Source organism: Microcaecilia unicolor, chromosome 2 (genome assembly GCF_901765095.1).
Source record: "Microcaecilia unicolor chromosome 2, aMicUni1.1, whole genome shotgun sequence".
In the NCBI taxonomy this organism is placed as follows: Eukaryota; Metazoa; Chordata; class Amphibia; order Gymnophiona; family Siphonopidae; genus Microcaecilia; species Microcaecilia unicolor.
The window spans coordinates 213,389,813-213,409,048 of record NC_044032.1 but is presented as its reverse complement, the minus strand read 5'-3'; the positions used below and the strand labels follow the sequence as shown (position 1 = coordinate 213,409,048).

Below are 19,236 nucleotides of genomic sequence, written 5' to 3'. Positions count from 1 at the left end.
GAATGATCGCGAGTTTTATGTGCCTCTGGATAAGGATCCCACGATGGACATACAAAAGGACATTAAAGAACTTATCGATATTGCATCCAGGATGGGTTTTATTACACAGAAAGAGAAGGACTTTCTACAAGTCTTACACCCAACTATTCCAACCATCTATGTATTGCCAAAAATACATAAATCACTCATTAACCCTCCTGGGAGACCAATTATTTCAGGCAATGGATCAATATTAGAACCCTTGTCCATATTTGTTGATTTTTTCTTGAGACCGTTTGTACCGTTAATACCATCATTTATTCAAGATACTACTCATATGATAAACATCTTGCAGGATTATGAGGGTCCACTTATAGACACTATACTTGTCACCATGGACATAGAATCATTATACACTAATATTCCGCAGTTGGAGGCTCTCAGAATTATTGAAAATACATTACAAGACAGATCTACACACAGACGCATTCCAAATCATTTGATTTTGACATGTGCAACTATTGCACTGACACAAAATTATTTTGGTTTTGAAAGGAATTTTTATCAACAAATTAAAGGCACAGCCATGGGCTCAAGTATGGCTCCCGACATAGCCAATCTTTATGTCGGAGATTTTGAAAAACAACATTTGACATCACACCCATTCAAAGAACATATTAAGATCTATCGTCGATACATAGATGACATTTTCATTCTATGGCAAGGAAGTGAAGATACTCTACTTTCTTTTTTTGACTGGATCAATGCCCAGGACCCTAATCTCAAATTCAAGTCTGACTACAATAATCACCAGATCAATTTTTTGGACCTCACTATTCGAAAAGATGATTATTTATTCAACACAACCATATATAAGAAACCTACTGACCGGAATACTTTTCTGCATTATTCCAGCTATCATAACCCCAAATTGAAAAGTAATCTACCCTTATGTCAGTTTCTCCGTCTTCGCCGGATTTGCACAGATTTTGAGGAATTCAATATACAAGCTGCATCCATGAGCAATAGATTTTTCGCTAGAGGGTATCCTCAGAAACATATTGAAGCTGGATATACCAAAGCATTAGCCCAGAATCGTGAAGAACTGCTTCAACCCAACCGACAAAAGAAGAACCCAGATATTGTATGTACACTCAAGTATTCTTTTTTATCTAAGCACATTGCCAAATCTATACGCAAACACTGGCATATCTTGGAGGGCCTTGATTGCTTCAATAACAAAGATTTAGTAATCGCATATTCAAGAAACAGAAATTTAAAAGAATATTTAGTCCCTTCTACTTTGCCAGATATAAGGGATCCTTTAGATAGCCTCTATTTAGGACATAGAAGATGTGGACGATGTAGTGTATGTGACCTATGCATGGAGACCACTTGTTTCATTCATCCTATCACCAATAAATCTTTTGTGTTAAAACATTCTTCAAATTGCAATACTTCTCAGGTTATTTATATCATTCAATGCCCATGCTCTTTGTTATACGTGGGCAAAACTGTTAGATCCATTAAAACACGCATCATTGAACATAGAAGCTGCATATCTAGGAACATCCAATCTGCACCTCTAGTTCAACACTGGCATACGACTAATCATACCATAGCAGACATCAAGTATCTTGTGTTTAAGACATTTAATAACAAATGGAGGGGAGGTGACCTTGATAAACTTATACTACAGGAAGAACAAAGATTAATCTATGATCTTAATACCCTTAGTCCCAATGGCCTAAACAATGAGATAGACTTTCGTCCATTTTTATAGTCTGAACACCTCTCTAATTTTAGCTTGAACACCTTCTTTAATTCAGTCATTGCCTATGTTTTATTAATGTAAATATAGATATGGTATTATTATTATTATTATTTTCTCATTTATATAGTTTTTCTAATTATAATATTTATACACAATGTACAAACATTTGGTTTCATTTCATATTCAATATTGTTTAGCCACAATTGAATTATTATCTTGTGCACATTTTTTATGTTTGTGTCCACATATTTATTGTATATCATGCTTTCTTTTATATGATATCATTTATTTTGCCACATATTGTATATCATGCTTTCTTTTATATGATATCATTTATTTTGCCACATATTACGTTTGTCATGATATCATTTATATTTTGCCATCCATTGTTTTTGATATTATACAACATCCTATGCATTTATTATCCTTATTGATTTTATCATATTTCTATACATACATGGGACATAGTACTAATTCTAAATTCATTTATTCAAAAAATATATTCACCCTTTTTCCTTATTTTTATCTTTGTTATATATGTATATATTTCATTTAATCTCTCTCACATTTATTTCTATGATGTTTCACAGCATTTTCATCCATTCAATTGACTTACATTGTCTAACTCACGCATGCGAGATGCTTGGACGGCTAAATAGTATGGTTATTTCACCTTTTCACGTAATGACGTTCTTACGTACGATAGACGCATGAATGACTGTAGAGCGATCTTTTTCCTTTCGTTTATTTCACTTCTTCACGCAATGACGTTCTTACGCACGATAAACGTATGGATGACTGTAGAGCAATCAGCTGGTACCAGCGTCATCCATGACTTGCTAGTTTTTTTCGCGCCTTTTTTGTTACTTAAACTGCCATGGAATTTAGGTTTTCCCTTATTATTTACTTTGAGATCACCACGCCAGACGGTCCATTCACATAACGGTCTTTCTTAAGGTATGTGACTTGAGCTCTTTTCTCTTTTTTAATACATGCGGTTCGCGGCTTTCACACCGCCGCGTTTTGCCACACATTTTTTTTATTATCACTTATATAATGTGGAGTTTTATAACATAAAATATGGAGGTTCTTTTTCAATGTATTTGCAGCCAATGTTATGGTTTGAGCTTCCTGGATGTTTCAACCCCGGAGCAGGTCTGCATAACGGTTCAATAGGCAGATCATAGACTTTCTTTTTCTTTCTTTTTCTATCTAATTATATTATCCGGTGTGTCCCAATGGCTATTTCTATATAATAATTTTTGCCACGTTTTAACTACCTTTTTTTATATACATTTTGGGTTACTGTGATGTTTTAATCCCGAACCAGTGTTATAAAGGTTCGATTAGGCAAGTCACATTAAAAAGTTTTTTTCGTTTTTTTCGTTCTTTTCGTTTGTCTCATTAAGTTTTTTCGTTTGTCTAATCAAGACTGTTTAGTGTTACCTAATAGCCATACATGTCTATTATTTTTCATAAATGTTTACTCATACTTCTATATGGTTTATTTTTCCATCTAAATTTTCTTTGTTTTCTACAGACCATTGCTAAGATCTTACTTACAGATCTTTGGAATCTTTTAGCTGCGTTACGAGATTACTTTTGAATTTACAATCTTAATCTCAATTTGACTAATAAGGTCAGTTTTTTTCACTTAATTTCTTATTCCCATGTAGGTATATACATATATTTGTTTTTTTGCAAAAGTCATTTAATATATTACCTCTTACTCCCATGTATGTATATATATTTATATATATGTTTTTTCCTTATAAAGGTCATTTAAATGTATAGTTTTTAATAAGCTTCAAGTTTATATAATTTTATTTATTATTTTATTTGTGGCATTGATTATATAATTTTATTTGTGGCAATAATATGTTTTTAATAATCTATATATGTTCTCCTTTCAGTATAATTCTGTGTTGTATAATATATAATTTTTTGACAATCTATATACGTTCCTCTTTCAGTCTAATTCTTTTAATATTTTTTATTTCAATATTTTTAACATTTTTCATTTTAATATTCTTATATGTTTAATTTATTTATCAATTTACTCATTATTTATCGTTTGTTTATGTTTTATAGACTCCTGATGTAGGCCTTTTGGCCGAAACACAACGTTTGTGTCGAGTCAATTTTAATGTGTTATTATTATATCATTCATTCGTTTAAGGATTAATAAACTTTGTTTTTTTATAAAAAACATTTGATTCCATCCTTTGGATAGCCTGACCTTTTTTTCCCACCTTTTTTATTTTTCCATTGAACTCTATTTGCCATTATCCTCTCCCACCTTTATGCTCCCCTATGTGGAAAATTTATTTAATATTGCACTTCTCGCTTTATGGGATATACTTTGTATATACTTGGTCCAGATGGAGATAAACTTCTTTCTTTTCTTGGAAGTGCCCTGGGCTTCCCTGGCCTCCCATAGCATCAATTCATGAAACCTATTTCTCCAATGCCAGAAGGAGGGCGGCACCTCCTGCATCCAGTGTCTAAGTATGCATTTTTTCCCCACGGCATAAGCCCTGCATATCAATTGTTCCAAATTCCTATCTGAAATCCCGTAGGCTGTCCTTCTATTTAAAAGTGCTCCTCTCCAGGATGGGAGTATTTTTTGATCAATGATGCTCTCAAGTGTATTTATGCACCGCCTTCCAAAATATTTTTACTCTATCGCACCTCCAAAATGCATGCAAAAAGGTATTCCGTCCTCTGTTGCATTTGGAACATTGGGCATCAGGTGTCCACCCCGCTCTCGCTGCTTGTGTTTGTGTCATGTATCCCCTGTGTATTATTCTGTATTGACTCTCCTGCAGCTCCGCCCCCCCCACCTGTTTTGGGATATCTATGATCAGTTTCGTAAAATTTACTCCTTTCAATTCATATCCCAAGTCTTTACTCCAGGCTGCAGTGAGTGCTTCATAATTGCGAAGTGGGCAAAGCGACAGAAGCGCCTTATGTAAACTAGATATGGAAACCTGATCGTATGCATCCCCCTTTAAAAATTCCCTAAGCTTTTGACCCATTTTTGTACCCAGAGCCTCTTGATCTAAGCTATACCAATAGTGGTGTAATTGTCTATAAGTGTAGTGATCCTTGTTTGTTAGGGATAACCTCTGCTGTAAATCTTGGAATGTATACAACCTTCCATCCGCATTGGTTAAGTGTTCCACTAAAGTGATTCCCATTTCTGCCCAGTTTTTAATGGTCCCTACTTCCATTCCAGGTTGAAAGTCCCCATTCCCTTGAAGAGGTAACTGATCACTAACATTTGGATTATGATTCCAAGCCATCATTAGGATACGCCAGATCTGTCTTAAAGGTTGTAATAAAATACTGTTCTTACATATAGACGGTAAACTAGTTGACTTAGCCTGCAGAAGAAAATTCATATGCCAAGGCCTATACAGTGCCCTCTCCCTCCCAATAGGGGTATACTGATTTGTGCCTAGCACCCAGTCTCTGAGATGTCTCAGTAAGCAGGCCTGGTTATATCTTTGAGTATTGGGTAATCCCAAGCCTCCTTGTGTCCAATTATCATAAAGATATTCTAAACGTAATTTGGACTTCTTCCCATCCCAAAGGAATTTCCTGCAAATCCTATTTAACTTTCGTATATCTCTTCTTAATAAGTGTATTGGTATGGCTTGTAAGATGTAGAGCCATCTAGGGAAGATGAACATTTTAAACATATTAATTCTCCCAGTAAGTGATAGGGGCAGATGGCTCCACCGCTCAAGAGAGTGTCTTGTATCCTGTAGCAGTTTCTCTATATTCAGGTGATACAACTTTGAGGTATCCATGGACAACTGCACTCCTAAATAACGAAATGACCCATCTGCCCATCTCAATGGAACACGGCCTTGCCAACTCTCCTCGCGCTTCTCCCCACCCAGCAATGCTTCTGATTTCTCCAAATTTAACTTAAAACCTGAGAAATCCCCATATTCTACCATACATTCTAATAAAGCTGTCAATGAGGTACTTGGATTAGTCAGATGAGCTAATAGGTCGTCTGCAAATGCTGCGATCTTGAACGTTTCTGCGCCCACCGCCACTCCCTTCACATCAGGCGTCCCTTGAATATCTCTGATCAAGGGATCTAATGTTAATACGAATAGCAAAGGTGACAGTGGACAGCCTTGTCTAGTTCCCCGATATATCGAGAAGGGGGCAGATAGTATTCCATTAACCCACATTTGGGCCTGTGGAAGATAGTATAACGCCCGTATTGCCTCCTGAAAAAACCCGCTTATTCCATATGCTTCTAACGTCCCAAACAAAAAATCCCACACCACTCTGTCAAATGCCTTTTCGGCATCAAAGCTGACTAACACAGATGGTATGGCCTGGTTAGATACTACCTCCAACGTTGTAAGTATTTTCCTGATATTCTTGGTAATACTTCTGCCCTGCACAAAACCCACTTGCGATTCCTCAACAATATCTGGCAATATACGGGCTAATCGGTTGGCTAAGACTTTGGCGTATAATTTGGCCTCATAATTAAGAAGCGAAATCGGCCTATAGGATTCTGGTTTCTTCGTATCGCGTCCCGGCTTCGGTAACACTATAATTTGTGCTAGTCGTAAGGAGGGAGGCATTCGTTGATCCTGCACTATGGTATTAAACATATCTGTGAGTGGTGGTGCCACCTCCTCCCTCAGCATTTTATAGAATTCCCCTCTATATCCATCTGGGCCTGGGGCCTTCCCCAAAGGACCCTGCTGTATTGCCCACGCTACTTCGTCAGTTGTTATGGGGGCATTTAACATAGCCAGACCGTCCGGGTCCACTCGGACGTTGTCTTGTCTACTGAAGTATATCTCGCTATCTAACGGGGGTGGATCAGGGGGCGAGTATAAATGCGTGTAATAGTCTACCAGGATTTTATTGATTTGAACATCCGTATTCTCTAATACCCCACTAGGAGAATACAAGGCGTCTATTTTTGAGGGCCCTTGCCTAGATTTTGACAACCGTGCGAGCATCCTACTATTTTTGTTGGCATATTTGTATAGTTGGTATCTGTAATAAGCATAATTTTTTTGGGCCTTTTGATGAATCCCTTCATTTAGGGCCTGCTGCAATTCTAAAAGTTGGGCTTTAAGTTGCAAACTATGATGTCGCCCATATGCTTTCCGCACTCTTGTTACTTCTTTTTCTAATCTAAACAACTCCTTCTCCCGTACCCTTTTTTGATGACTCGTGTATGCTATAATCTCTCCCCGTAGTACGGCTTTAGCTGTATCCCAGTATAAAATTGGGTTGTCCCTATGCTCCTGGTTAGTTTCTTGAAAATACTTATACTTCTGTGTTATGTAGTTTAGAAATGTTCTGTCAGTGTACAGCCGAGTAGGAAATCTCCATTGAAATTGTCCTGGTGCGGGCTCGGGTGGCTCCAGTACTGCAGTTACCATCGCATGATCAGATATTTTTATGGGACCTATGTCTGTCTCCCGCAGCCTTGTAAATAAATTGCGTGAAAGAAATATGTAGTCAATTCGTGACATGGTGGCATGTGCGCGGGACAAATGGGTATAATCCCGTTCTAATGGGTGCAGAGTCCGCCACACATCCACCAAGTCTAGGACCTCACTTAACATGTTTATGCCTCTCGAATCCGACCCCGACCCCCTCTTCTCCCCATGTGATCTATCCAACCTAGGATCAGCCACTGCATTAAAGTCTCCCCCTACTAGCATGGGAATTCCATCAAAGCCTGTTAGGTGTTGCAGGAGTTTTTTGTAAAAAGTTTTATTATACGTATTGGGGGCATATACATTGCACAACACTACTGTTTGTCGTTCTATTGTTAAGTGTACAAGTACATATCTGCCCTCCGCATCTGCAACAATCTTATGAGTATGGACTTGAATCCCTTTTTTGATTAATATTATAACTCCTGCTTTTTTGGCTTGCGCCGGGGATTCGTAGTAATCTCCAACCCATCACCTACGTAATTTCTCATGTTCTTTCGCGTTCAAATGCGTCTCTTGAAGAAAAGCTATGTCTACTTTTTGTTTGTGTAATGCTTGGAGTATCTTTTGTCTCTTAATCGGCGAGGAGATGCCACCCACGTTCCAGGTCACCATCTTAAGTGCCATTACGTGAACTCATTGTTCAGATTATACACCAAATGGAGACCTGCACGTATTGAGCGATGGGGGCATCCCAGCCAATACCCCCCTCGCTGTCCTTTTAGTATCTCTCTATATCGTAAAGTTCCCAATGTGGCCCTTAACCAACTGTATATCCCCTGTTTCTCCAAACTGCCCATGAAGCTATAGTTCCTCAAAGAATCCTCCCCTAGCCCCACCCCTATCCCACCCAACCTCTGTCTTCCCCTACTTCTTTTGGGCACCTAGGGTGCTCAACTTCCGTGTCTCCGATCGGGGACCCCTTTTAACACGTATGTAACCAGTCTCCCCCCCTTTTGTATGCAATGGAACTTCAATGACAACATTAACAACATTAACCATTTCAAAGAAATTTAACTCAATATCAACAGAGGTAATTATCAACTCTTTGACCACCCTGTTCGCCATTATTCAAGTTTTCCTCTCACCAACAAAGTCTACTTGTCTGTGGAAGGACTCGGTCTGTCTTTCTCCAGCTGATCCACAAACGCTTGAGCTGCCTCCACTGTGTCATAAAACTTCACCACACCATTATGTTGAATACGTAGTTTCGCTGGGTATAATAGACCAAAACGGATTTGTAGTTTATGTAGTCTTCCACAGACCTGCGAATACTGTTTGCGCAAAAGAGAGACTTTAGTAGAATAGTCTTGAAAGCATAGTATTTTATGACCCTCTAGCTCGAGTGTTGCTCCTTTCCTAAGAGCAGTGAGTAGCGCCATTTTATGTTGGTAGTGGAGCATACGCAGGATAACCACTCTCGGTCGGTCGTTGGGCATCTTCCTGGGTCCTAAACGATGTGCTCGTTCTATTCTTAGGGGTCCAGTTGTATTTTCATTGTGCAACATCTTAGCATGCCAGGACTCCAGATATTCTCTCAGATCGCCCTCTTTTATTGATTCTGGTATTCCTACCAGTCTGAGGTTATTCCGTCGAGAGCGGTTCTCCAAATCATCCACTTTATCTTCCAAGGCTGCTACTTTTTTAGTAAGTCCTTCTATTGCCGTGGAGGATTCTTGTGCTGATGTTTCCACTTCTCCCAGTCTCTGCTGGACCTCCTGGAAGTCTTTTGTGAAGGTAGTGAACCGTTGATCCATGCCATCCAACTTGTCCATTATTTGTTGAAGTTGGTGATTTAGAGTGTCCTCCACCGCTAGCTTAACTTCCGCCACTATTTCCGAAGCCCAGGCGGAACTCACCGATGGTGACGACGGGGAGTTTTTCTCCGCCATCTTTGAGCCTCCTCCTTTAGATTTTTCCGGCTCTTTTTTGGACCCTCGGGTCGCCATGCACAATATAATAAATGAGTGCTTTTAAAATTTTACTGTCTTTAAATCCGAATAGCTTCCCAGGCACTCTTTTGTCCTCTGTATGGTAGAAAACTAATTCTGCTCCACTATTTCAGCCGCCTTATAAGGGCTGATGTTGTTTTTCACATCCTACAAGTCTTTCCAAGACTGAAAGTAGAGCTGTTGAGGAAGGGTGTTCCTGTCTCTTTAAATTCCAAGCTGCTCTCTTAATTCTGCTTTATCCTGCTTTCATCGTCTTCTGTTGATCTTACTGCAGTCATTGAAGCAACTGTGCCAGCTATTATCTCTGGTAAATATGATTTTTAAAGTCTGTGCTACTTACATTGCGCTAGGCCCTCTCCTTCCCCCTCTTCCCGTGCTGTGTGCATCGGTTCCAGCTCTCTCGTTGTCTATCCTCCCGGTCACAGATCCACCATCCTTTGCCAGCACCCTCTGCCTCGATAAGGACTCACTTTGTCGGCATGTAAAAACGTTGCCCGATCTGTTCCTGTGCTCCGATCCTATAGCGGTCTGCGTTCGGGTATTTCTCTGGCGTCCGCTTCTCGCCGCGTGGTATGGGGGAAGGGAGACTCGCTATTGCCAGTTCGCGCCGCTGCGGTTTGCCGCTTGTATTTTTTCCCTCCCAGGGAGTCGGATCGCCTTCTCTTTTCCTTCCTCGTTACCCGTCCTCTAGCTGGACCTTAATGGGGGCTGAAAACAGCTGATTTATTGGAGGTCCCGATCGCGACTTTGCGGAGCTCAATGTGCGGCAGCCATTTTGGCCGGTAGCTCCACCGGAAGTCCCTCGAGAACCGGCAGATTTAAACTAAGCGCCACAATGCCCTGGTTGTGTAGTAAAAATCCAGCCACGTTGATGCTGCGCTTTTAATAAATTTTGGTGGAAGTTGTGTGAGATGCTCAACTCTTGGATTTTTTTTACTCTGTAGCCACTTCAAATAGCAATAATTTTCTTTAGGTTGTGCAATCTTCACGGCTTATTTTCAATAGACCATCGTAGGAGCATGGTTTGCGTGGTTTTTACTGTCAGTTGTTTCCTACTGATGGAGATATTTTTGTATTAAATGCAACAATGTGTTATGAGAAAACGATATATATACTAATACGGTGGAATGTCTTTCTTTAAGATTAATAAAACATACATACATTGCCTGTATAAGTCTTTCCAATTTGCTAGTGCTGGGGCAAGTTTGGATATTATACTAGCACACGAAACGATTTTTTAAGCATATCTTTCTTGCAGTTACATCTTTTAAACTTTTACGTACACCACTCCCATAGCTAGCTTCAGGACACGGATTTCCCATATTTATGTGAAGTGGAGACACTTGAAGGCAGGGGCGTAGCCAGACCTCGCTTGGAGCAGGGGCCACAGCCCTAGGTGGGGGGGCACTGTTTAGCCCCCCCCCCCCAGCCGACGCCGACGCCACATTGAACCCCCCCCCCCGACGATCCCCTTGAACCCCCCCTCCTGCCACCAACCCTCCCCCGCCGTCACCGCCCGCCCCGCCGCTTGTTGTTTGCTGGCCCCACCAAAGAGAATCTAGTTCTTCGGCGCCGGAGTAGCGCCTTCATTCAATGCAGTTCGTGGCGTGATCAGCTGTTTCTGACACATGCTCACCGAGGATTGGACAGCGATACAGCTTGACGTGTGCTGGTGACGTTCTCAGAGATCTGATCAGGGAATATGGCGGGAGGTGTGGTTAGGAACGGAAGCGAGTGCAAATGTGATTGTGAAGTGCTGCAGGCTGGCAAGAAGGTTTCAGTATTGCTGGTATGATTTCAATCTATCTCTGAGAGTGAGACGTGGATGCAAAATAAAATTATAAACCCAGAAACACAGCTCCGTAGACAGCCAACTGGCATTGGCTGTTGTCTCTGCAGCCGCTCCTCCTCTCCCCTGCACGTCACTGCCCCTGCAGGAAAACCCCGGAGGAGTGCAGCGACGTCACAGGGGAGAGGAGAAGCAGCTGCAGAGACAACAGCCAAAGCCAGCAGGCTGTCTACGGAGCCGTATTTCAGGTTTCAGGCACTTCGTCACCAATTAGCCAAGCTCCTTAGCAACCACTTCACCAAAAGCTCATGTGAAACTGCAGGTAATTTGTCTTAACCCATCTGCCTCAAACGAAACAACGAACGCGAACGAATTGCTCTGCTGTCACGCTGTCTACAAATGATTGAACTCAGCTTCAGGGGCGGGGCCTGCAACACAGACATACGGAGAGCAAGGGAAGGAGAGGGTCATGGAAATCGTGGGCGGGGCCAGCAACACAGACATACGGACTGAGCAAGGGAAGGAGAGGATCATGGAAATCACTTCACCACACACACTCTTTGTATCTCTTAGACACACAAACACACATGCTCCATCAGACACACACAGACACACTCTTCAAATCCCTCTGTCTCACACACACACACAATATTGTGAAAACCTTGCTAGCGCCCGTTTCATTGCCTACCGAAACGGGCCTTCTATACTAGTCTGTAATAAAATTACCCTCCATATACAGCAGTCTCCAGTGACTATATACGTATATTCAGCTCCACCACCTTTCTATACAGCACCATTGAATATGCTTCCCCCCCCTCAAAACACCACAGCTGACATTTTACAATATGCAGTCACCACTACACACATACCTATATACATGCACATATATATACATTTTTTTTTTAATCTAAAAGACTCACCTCCTTTCTTATACTGTTCTCTGCAGCCTGTATTCTATGGTCCATCTCCTCCTCCATCTCACTCAGCTGCATCGCTGCTCTGTCCTGAGCCCTAAAATTAAAAAGTGATAACTCTGATGATTTAAAAATTCCTTACTGACTACAGCATCATTTCAATGAAGGGCAAAAATACAAACTACACGCATTAGGAGCAACAATTTTCCAAGTGATTTACAAGGGCAAAATATGTTTTTTTTTCAGTTAGGTGTCAGGAAAACAATGTGCATAGATTGAATTTTCAAATCTTCCCATATATACTTTTTCAGCAAAAATCTACCTGCAGGTTCCAAAGTAAAAGTATTCATAGACTTTCTGTTTTAAACTTGGTTTTTGTCCCCTACACGGCATAATTACTGGGTGTACACTGTTCTGGCTCCGTTAGATTGTGTCCGACTCAGGCTGTGTGTACTAAGTCCGATGTCATTAAACGTATATACAGTATTGGCTATGTCTAAGAATTAGGAGCGTGTTTTTTTATATATAACATATCAAATTTCTTACAAGTAGCACTTGAATAATGAAATAAAAAGAAAAAATATATAAAGAAAATAATTACAATCTCTCTTCCTTAGACCTCAAAAAGAATAGGAGGAGTGAAATAAAGATGAGGAGATCAAAATAAGGTTAAAAAAAAGGTATAGAAGAAATAGCTTAACCCGGTTAATCCCACACATTTTTCACAGCTTCAACCAGTTGTTGTTTCTCTCAATCCACCAGAAAGTTTCTTCATATCCAAAAAGTTTGCAATTGCTCTGGTGTAAAAAAAAAAACCATACTTGATACCCAAATAGCGAACTAAACATTTGCATTGGGTATGCAAGTAAAAACGATGCGCCTAGAGCCCTTGTCTCTTCTTTAAGAGCCAAGAATAACTTTCTTTTGTCTTGTGTAGCCTTTGCTACATCTGGATATATCCATATTCTGTGACCACAAAATGGTATATGAGAGTTCTTGAAGTATAGTCTCATTACTGCATTGAGGTCTTGTTCAAATAAAAATAAGACAATTAATATCCCACGGTTAGAAACATCAGATAAGGAATCCTCCAATAATGCGGGAAGAGTTTGTATTCCAGTTTCAATATCTTGTGTCTGAACTAAATCTCCAGAGCTTACAGGCTCTACCCCAGCTTGAGGAAAAATAGGAAGAAAGTAAATCTTATTAATAGGGGGAATCGTTGAAAAAAGAAATGTCAAAATTTCAACCAGATATTTCTTGAAAAAATCCATCAGAGTTATACCTATAGCTCTGGGAAAATTTAATACACGAAGATTCAGAGAGGGTAGGGAGGAGGGGGGGAAAAAGTATATAAAAATTTGATGATGGTCTGTTCAATACTTATATGTGATGTTCCATTGTACTGTTGAAGTTTTATATTTTATGGTATCTGTAATACCATGTTTATTTCCTCATCAATAAAAATGCTGAAACATAAACGAAGATTCAAACGTCTATTATAGTTCTCAATTTGCTCTATTTTTCGGTGGTCAAGGTCTTATTTTTACCAAGATTTCTATTGTAGATTTTAAATTGTTAACCTCTAACTGTGTCTGTGAAGATAGTTTAGCGGAGTCCTGTTTAACATTTTCCAAAGACGGAGTCAAATTGTCCACTTTTCTCACGAGAAGGGAGGTATCTTGCGCTGATTTTGTTACCGCTACAGTCAAATCTTGAATTGCCTTCCAGATGGACTCCAACGTAGCCACCACGGGAGCTCCAGGCTTCTGGTTTATTCTCTCTGCAAATTTGGGCGCTGTACCATCGACCTGGATCCTGCCGAAAACAGATTCCATTTCAGCTGGATTTCCTAAAGCGCTCCTAAATATCACAGGGCGTGGTGGTGGATTCAGCTCTGGGGATGATAGAGTTGTTTCCGACCCCAGGAGGGCCCTCCGTCGGTGCTCTGAGCGGGGTTTGCTACCCTGGTTTCCAGTGGGCAACTCATCGTGTACTGGTCTAGTGTCTTCTGGACAGGAGAAGAGGTTCTGACCAGAGGCGGTTGGCCTTTAACCATCCTCTTTCGCTTACTATGAGGCATCAGAAGGGAAAATTGCAAAGAGGAAACGCCAGCGAACACCAGAGCCCAGTATGCTCCCTCCCGAGACTCAGGCCGCCATCTTGCCACACACCCCCTGCCAATTTCAGGAGCATGGTCATTAACGTGGGATAGTACAGGCAGAGAGGGTAATACAGTATACAGTAAGAGAAACACAAAGAAAAAAAGCAACACTGGGCCTTCAAGGGTGGGACAACAGGAGTATTTTATTAGCCAAAGACCCGACACGGGCCGTGTTTCGGCGCCAAAAAGGCGCCTGCCTCAGGGGTCTATTAACAAAAACATATAAATACATCAATAAATATATAAAATAGATAATAAAAACATCAAGAACATAAATGATATATATCAAGTTCAAGGATAATAATAAAATATTGATATTACAAACATTTATATTGACTTAATAAATTGCATAAAATTATATTGTTCCAACGACCATGTAATGTTTATGTAGGCAACTTCAATAAAATTAAAATTTTAAAGTATAAAGATTTATGATTTCAACGAATTGAAAATGTATAAACAAACATCAAATGAAATAATATGACAGATAATTATAAACAATTTTTTGAAAAAAAGATTTTTTTCTTTTATATATATGTATATACACACAGATATACATTCAAATCTGTGAGGAACTCATCATGTATATATGCTTTTTAAGAATAAAAAAGGTTTATCATGTGATGATTCTGATGAATGGACTAGTATAATTTATCTAATTTCAATATGTATAGTAGTTATGACGTCATCAGTTTAATTGCCAATGTGTATATAAATAAAATTAAAAATCGTATGAAGTAGGCTTACCAAATTGTAGATATGGTAGTAATACAGATTTCAAGTTATAAGTGCCTACAAAATGAATACAGAGTAAATAAACAGAAGTTCAAGAATTTTATATATACTTTCATTTTTAAGGAAAAACGGCAAACACTTATGGCCCCCTTTAAAAACTATATATATATATAGGGTATATATAGATATGTGAAATATAATAATAGCAGTGTCTTTCTTAATGTTCAAAAAATTTTTATAGTTAAAGGTGAAGCCCGATGTTTAAATGGCTTCTTATAGATATTATGCCTTGCTTCTAACATATGAGAAGGAAGGAGAGACGCCCAGGATTAAAATCGCCGATAGTGGCAGTTAAAAAACTTCTTACCTTTGAGGACAGCTTCGATAACTTGTATAGATTTCACTATAGTGCGGATAAAAAGGGGTCCGACAAAGGGGCCCTCTCCTGTTTGGTCCGAAAAGATAAATGGTGATCTGATGTCTAATCCCTTCTATATAAAGTGGTAAAAAAGGCGGCAAAAGAAAGACGCTAAAGAAAAGACGTTAGTAAGTGATTAAATGAGCGTCGTTAAGACGTTGACGTGATGACGTCATTTTTTACAGAAATAGATCTTAAAGGAGACAGAGCACCATTTGAGGTGCTTTTGAGTGTGTTATGTACACTTATAGTAGTTATCAATCAAAGGAGATATGGTGAAAGGTGTATATTAATATGAATGGTGGTAGAACAATAATGAACATAAGCATAGTTTAAATGATGTAATGAATTTGGATAGTTCAACATTAAATCAATTTATCGAAAGGAACAGTAAATGATAATACATAATGAAATAAAGCAGTGATCAAAAAATCATGATTTGTTGCATTTAAAGACATTGCTTCATAGAATAATGGTGAGATAAGAAATGAACATTATTTTAAAAGAATTATAAGATATTTTGTTATCAATATAAAAACTGTCAATCTGATATTCCCTATCGAGACATAACAAAATAGGGGAAGAAGGGATGAATGGAAGTAAAAATGAAAAAATGTGGAAAAAAATGAAAAAATATATTAATAATAATATAGATAGCAGAATGAAAAAGGCAGGATGAAAAAAGCAGGATGAAAAAAATCAGAAATCAAGAAAACACTGTGAGGTCCAATTCTGCATTAAGCCCTACTGGATGTAATGTGTTCAGCTGAAAGATGGTTTTTTGCTCTTGTTTAAGTAGCATTGAATCTAAATTCCCACCTCTCCATGGTTTTGATATGACCTTAAATACACAGAAACGGAGATCAGCGAAGCTGTGAGATTGTTCTAGACAGTGATTAACCAATGGTGCGGAGGTATCCATACGTCTGATATTGCTTCTATGTTCTATCATTCTGGTTTTCACTTTTCGAATTGTTTTTCCTATGTAGATCATATTGCAGGGACATAAAATTAAATAAATTACACCCTCTGTATTGCAGTCTGATGTGTGGTTCAATGGATAGTGCTTCATTGTAGTAGGGTGTATGAAGGTGCTGATACTCATAGAGGATGGACATACTGAGCATGACCCACAGGGATTATGTCCAGTTGGAGGTTTAGCTGTTGATTTTGTGATAGGCAGGGCAGAGGGAGCCACAATTTCTTTAATATTTCTGTTTCTTGTGTGTGCTACGGTTAGATGTTTATTCTTAAAGCAGTCCAGGTTCTCTAGGATATGCCAATGCTTTCTTAAAATTTTCTGTATATCTGATGACAGGTTTGAAAACCTCAGGCTGCATACTATATCAGGATTTTTTCTTTGTGCTTGACCCTGTAGCAATGTGTCTCTATCTGCCAATCTTGCCATGTTTAGTCCTCTGTTGATGTGTTCTTCGGGGTATCCTCTTGAGAGAAATCTTTCTGACATCGGTATTGCTTGATTTTCAAAATCGTCATAATCACTACAAAGTTTTCTTAATCTGAGGAATTGTGAATATGGTAAATTCTTTTTGAGGCTTCTGTTATGGAAGCTCTGGAAATGCAAAAAATGGTTCTTATCAGTGGGTTTTCTACATATTGTTGTTGTGAAATAGTATGTTTCTTTTTTGATAAGTATGTCTAGAAATGGTATTTCGTTTTTATCGTATTTCATAGAGAATTTTAAGTGTGGATTGAGGTTATTTAGCCAACCATGGAATTCTTCAAGTCTATCGGTGTTTCCCTTCCAAAGGATGAAAATATCATCTATATAGCGTTTCCATAGTTTGAGTTCCTCCTTAAAGGGGTGATCTTCCAAATATTGATGTTCAAAAAAAGCTACATAGAGAATCGCCAGATCGGGAGCCATACTTGCTCCCATCGCTGTGCCTTTTATTTGTTTGTAGAAGGATTTCTGGAAGCTAAAAAAATTCCATTTCAGCTGGATTTCCTAAAGTGCTCCTAAATATCACAGGGCGTGGTGGTGGATTCAGCTCTGGGGATGATAGAGTTGTTTCCGACCCCAGGAGGGCCCTCCGTCGGTGCTCTGAGCGGGGTTTGCTACCCTGGTTTCCAGTGGGCAACTCATCGTGTACTGGTCTAGTGTCTTCTGGACAGGAGAAGAGGTTCTGACCAGAGGCGGTTGGCCTTTAACCATCCTCTTTCGCTTACTATGAGGCATCAGAAGGGAAAATTGCAAAGAGGAAACGCCAGCGAACACCAGAGCCCAGTATGCTCCCTCCCGAGACTCAGGCCGCCATCTTGCCACACACCCCCTGCCAATTTCAGGAGCATGGTCATTAACGTGGGATACCATTAAGATGTATTATTTTATCACTAACATGCTATTTTAGCATGTCCCATTTTATGTAATGAGACCTAGTTACTAATAACTGGGGTTAAAAGCAAAATAGCATGTTAAAGGTAGCCTATGTTGACAAATTCCTCCCTTGGTAGCAAGTATAACATATGTCCATAAGATACGCAGAGTTGTAATCAGGGCTGTGGAGTCAGTATATCAAAAACCTTTAACTCCAACTCTATTTTTCTACTGTCTGATCCCAATTCTTATGTACAGTAAATCTAAGAGAAATTTGATTAAATATAGGATATTTTATTATGTACAAAATTAAAACTAACAGACCACAAAATATATTTATTTGAAGCTTGAACAAAGAACCTGAACAAAAATTAAATATAAAATAAATTTACCTTGTATTATATTTATTTATTTGGTTCACTTGTATCCCACATTTTCCCAGCTTGTGCAGGCTCAATGTGGCTAACAAAGTTACAAGAAAATTACAAAGTACAGCAGGATATAATAGTTTTAAAAAGTAACAAATACAATAACAAAGCAGCTAAATAAGAGAATACTAAGGGAAATACAGAAGCAACAGACATATGGAAAAAGGGGCATAATCGAAAGAAACGTCCTCGTTTCGATTTGGACGTCCTAGCAAAACGCACCGATCCAGGGGCTGGGAAACCCGTATTTTCAAAACAAGATGGATGTCCATCTTTTGTTTCGATAATACTGTCAGGGACGTCCAAATCCTGAAATTTGGTCGTCCCTAGATTTGGTCGTGTCTGATTTTCAGCGATAATGGAAACCAAGGACAACATCTCAGAAACGACCAAATGCAAGCCATTTGGTAATGGGAGGAGCCAGCATTTCTAGTGCACTGGTCCCCCTGACATGCCAGGACACCAACCGGACACCCTAGGGAGCACTGCAGTGGACTTCATAAATTGCTCCCAGGTACATAGCTCCCTTACCTTGTGTCCTGAGCCCCCCAAAACCCACTACCCACAACTGTACACCACTATCATAGCCCTTACAGGTAAAGGGGGGCACCTAGATGTGGGTAAAGTGGGTTTGTGGTGGGTTTTGGAGGGCTCGCTGTTTCCTCCACAAACAAGTAGGGGGAATGGGCCTGGGTCCACCTGCCTGAAGTGCACTGCAACCACTAACACTGCTCCAGGGACCTGCATACTGCTGTGATGGAGCTGAGTATGACATCTGAGGCTGGCAACCAATATTTCGGAAGATATTTTTTGAGAGTGGGAGGGGGTTAGTGGCCACTGGGGGAATAAGGGGAGGTCATCACAGATTCTCTCCGGTGGTCATCTGGTCATTTTGGGCACCTTTTTGTGCCTTGGTCGTAAGAAAAACACGACCAGGTAAAGTCGCCCAAGTGTTCATCAGGGACATCCTTGTTTCTTTCTATTATGGGTTGAGGACGTCCAAGTGTTAGGCACGCCCAAGTCCTGCCTTCGCTACACCTCCAATGCACCCCCTTGAACTTTGGCCGTCCCTGTGATGGAAAGCAGTTGGGGACATACAAAATCGGCTTTCGATTATACCGATTTGGATGACCCTGTGAGAAGAACTCCCATCTTCCGATTTATGCCGCAAGATGGGCATCCTTCTCTTTCAAAAATGAGCCCAATACTACTACTACTACTTGACATTTCTAAAGCAATAGTAACACAGTAAC

General features: G+C 39.7%; 1 protein-coding gene across 1 annotated transcript in view; it reads right to left on the bottom strand.

Moving 5' to 3' along the window:
* The window catches only part of RASEF (RAS and EF-hand domain containing), a 257,435-nt gene that overhangs the window by 167,429 nt on the left and 70,770 nt on the right, over positions 1 to 19,236 (bottom strand). The window contains exon 3 of the mRNA XM_030193700.1: positions 11,907 to 11,997. Within this exon, the coding sequence (XP_030049560.1) occupies positions 11,907 to 11,997 (91 nt within the window). The remainder of the gene's footprint in view (positions 1 to 11,906; positions 11,998 to 19,236) is intronic.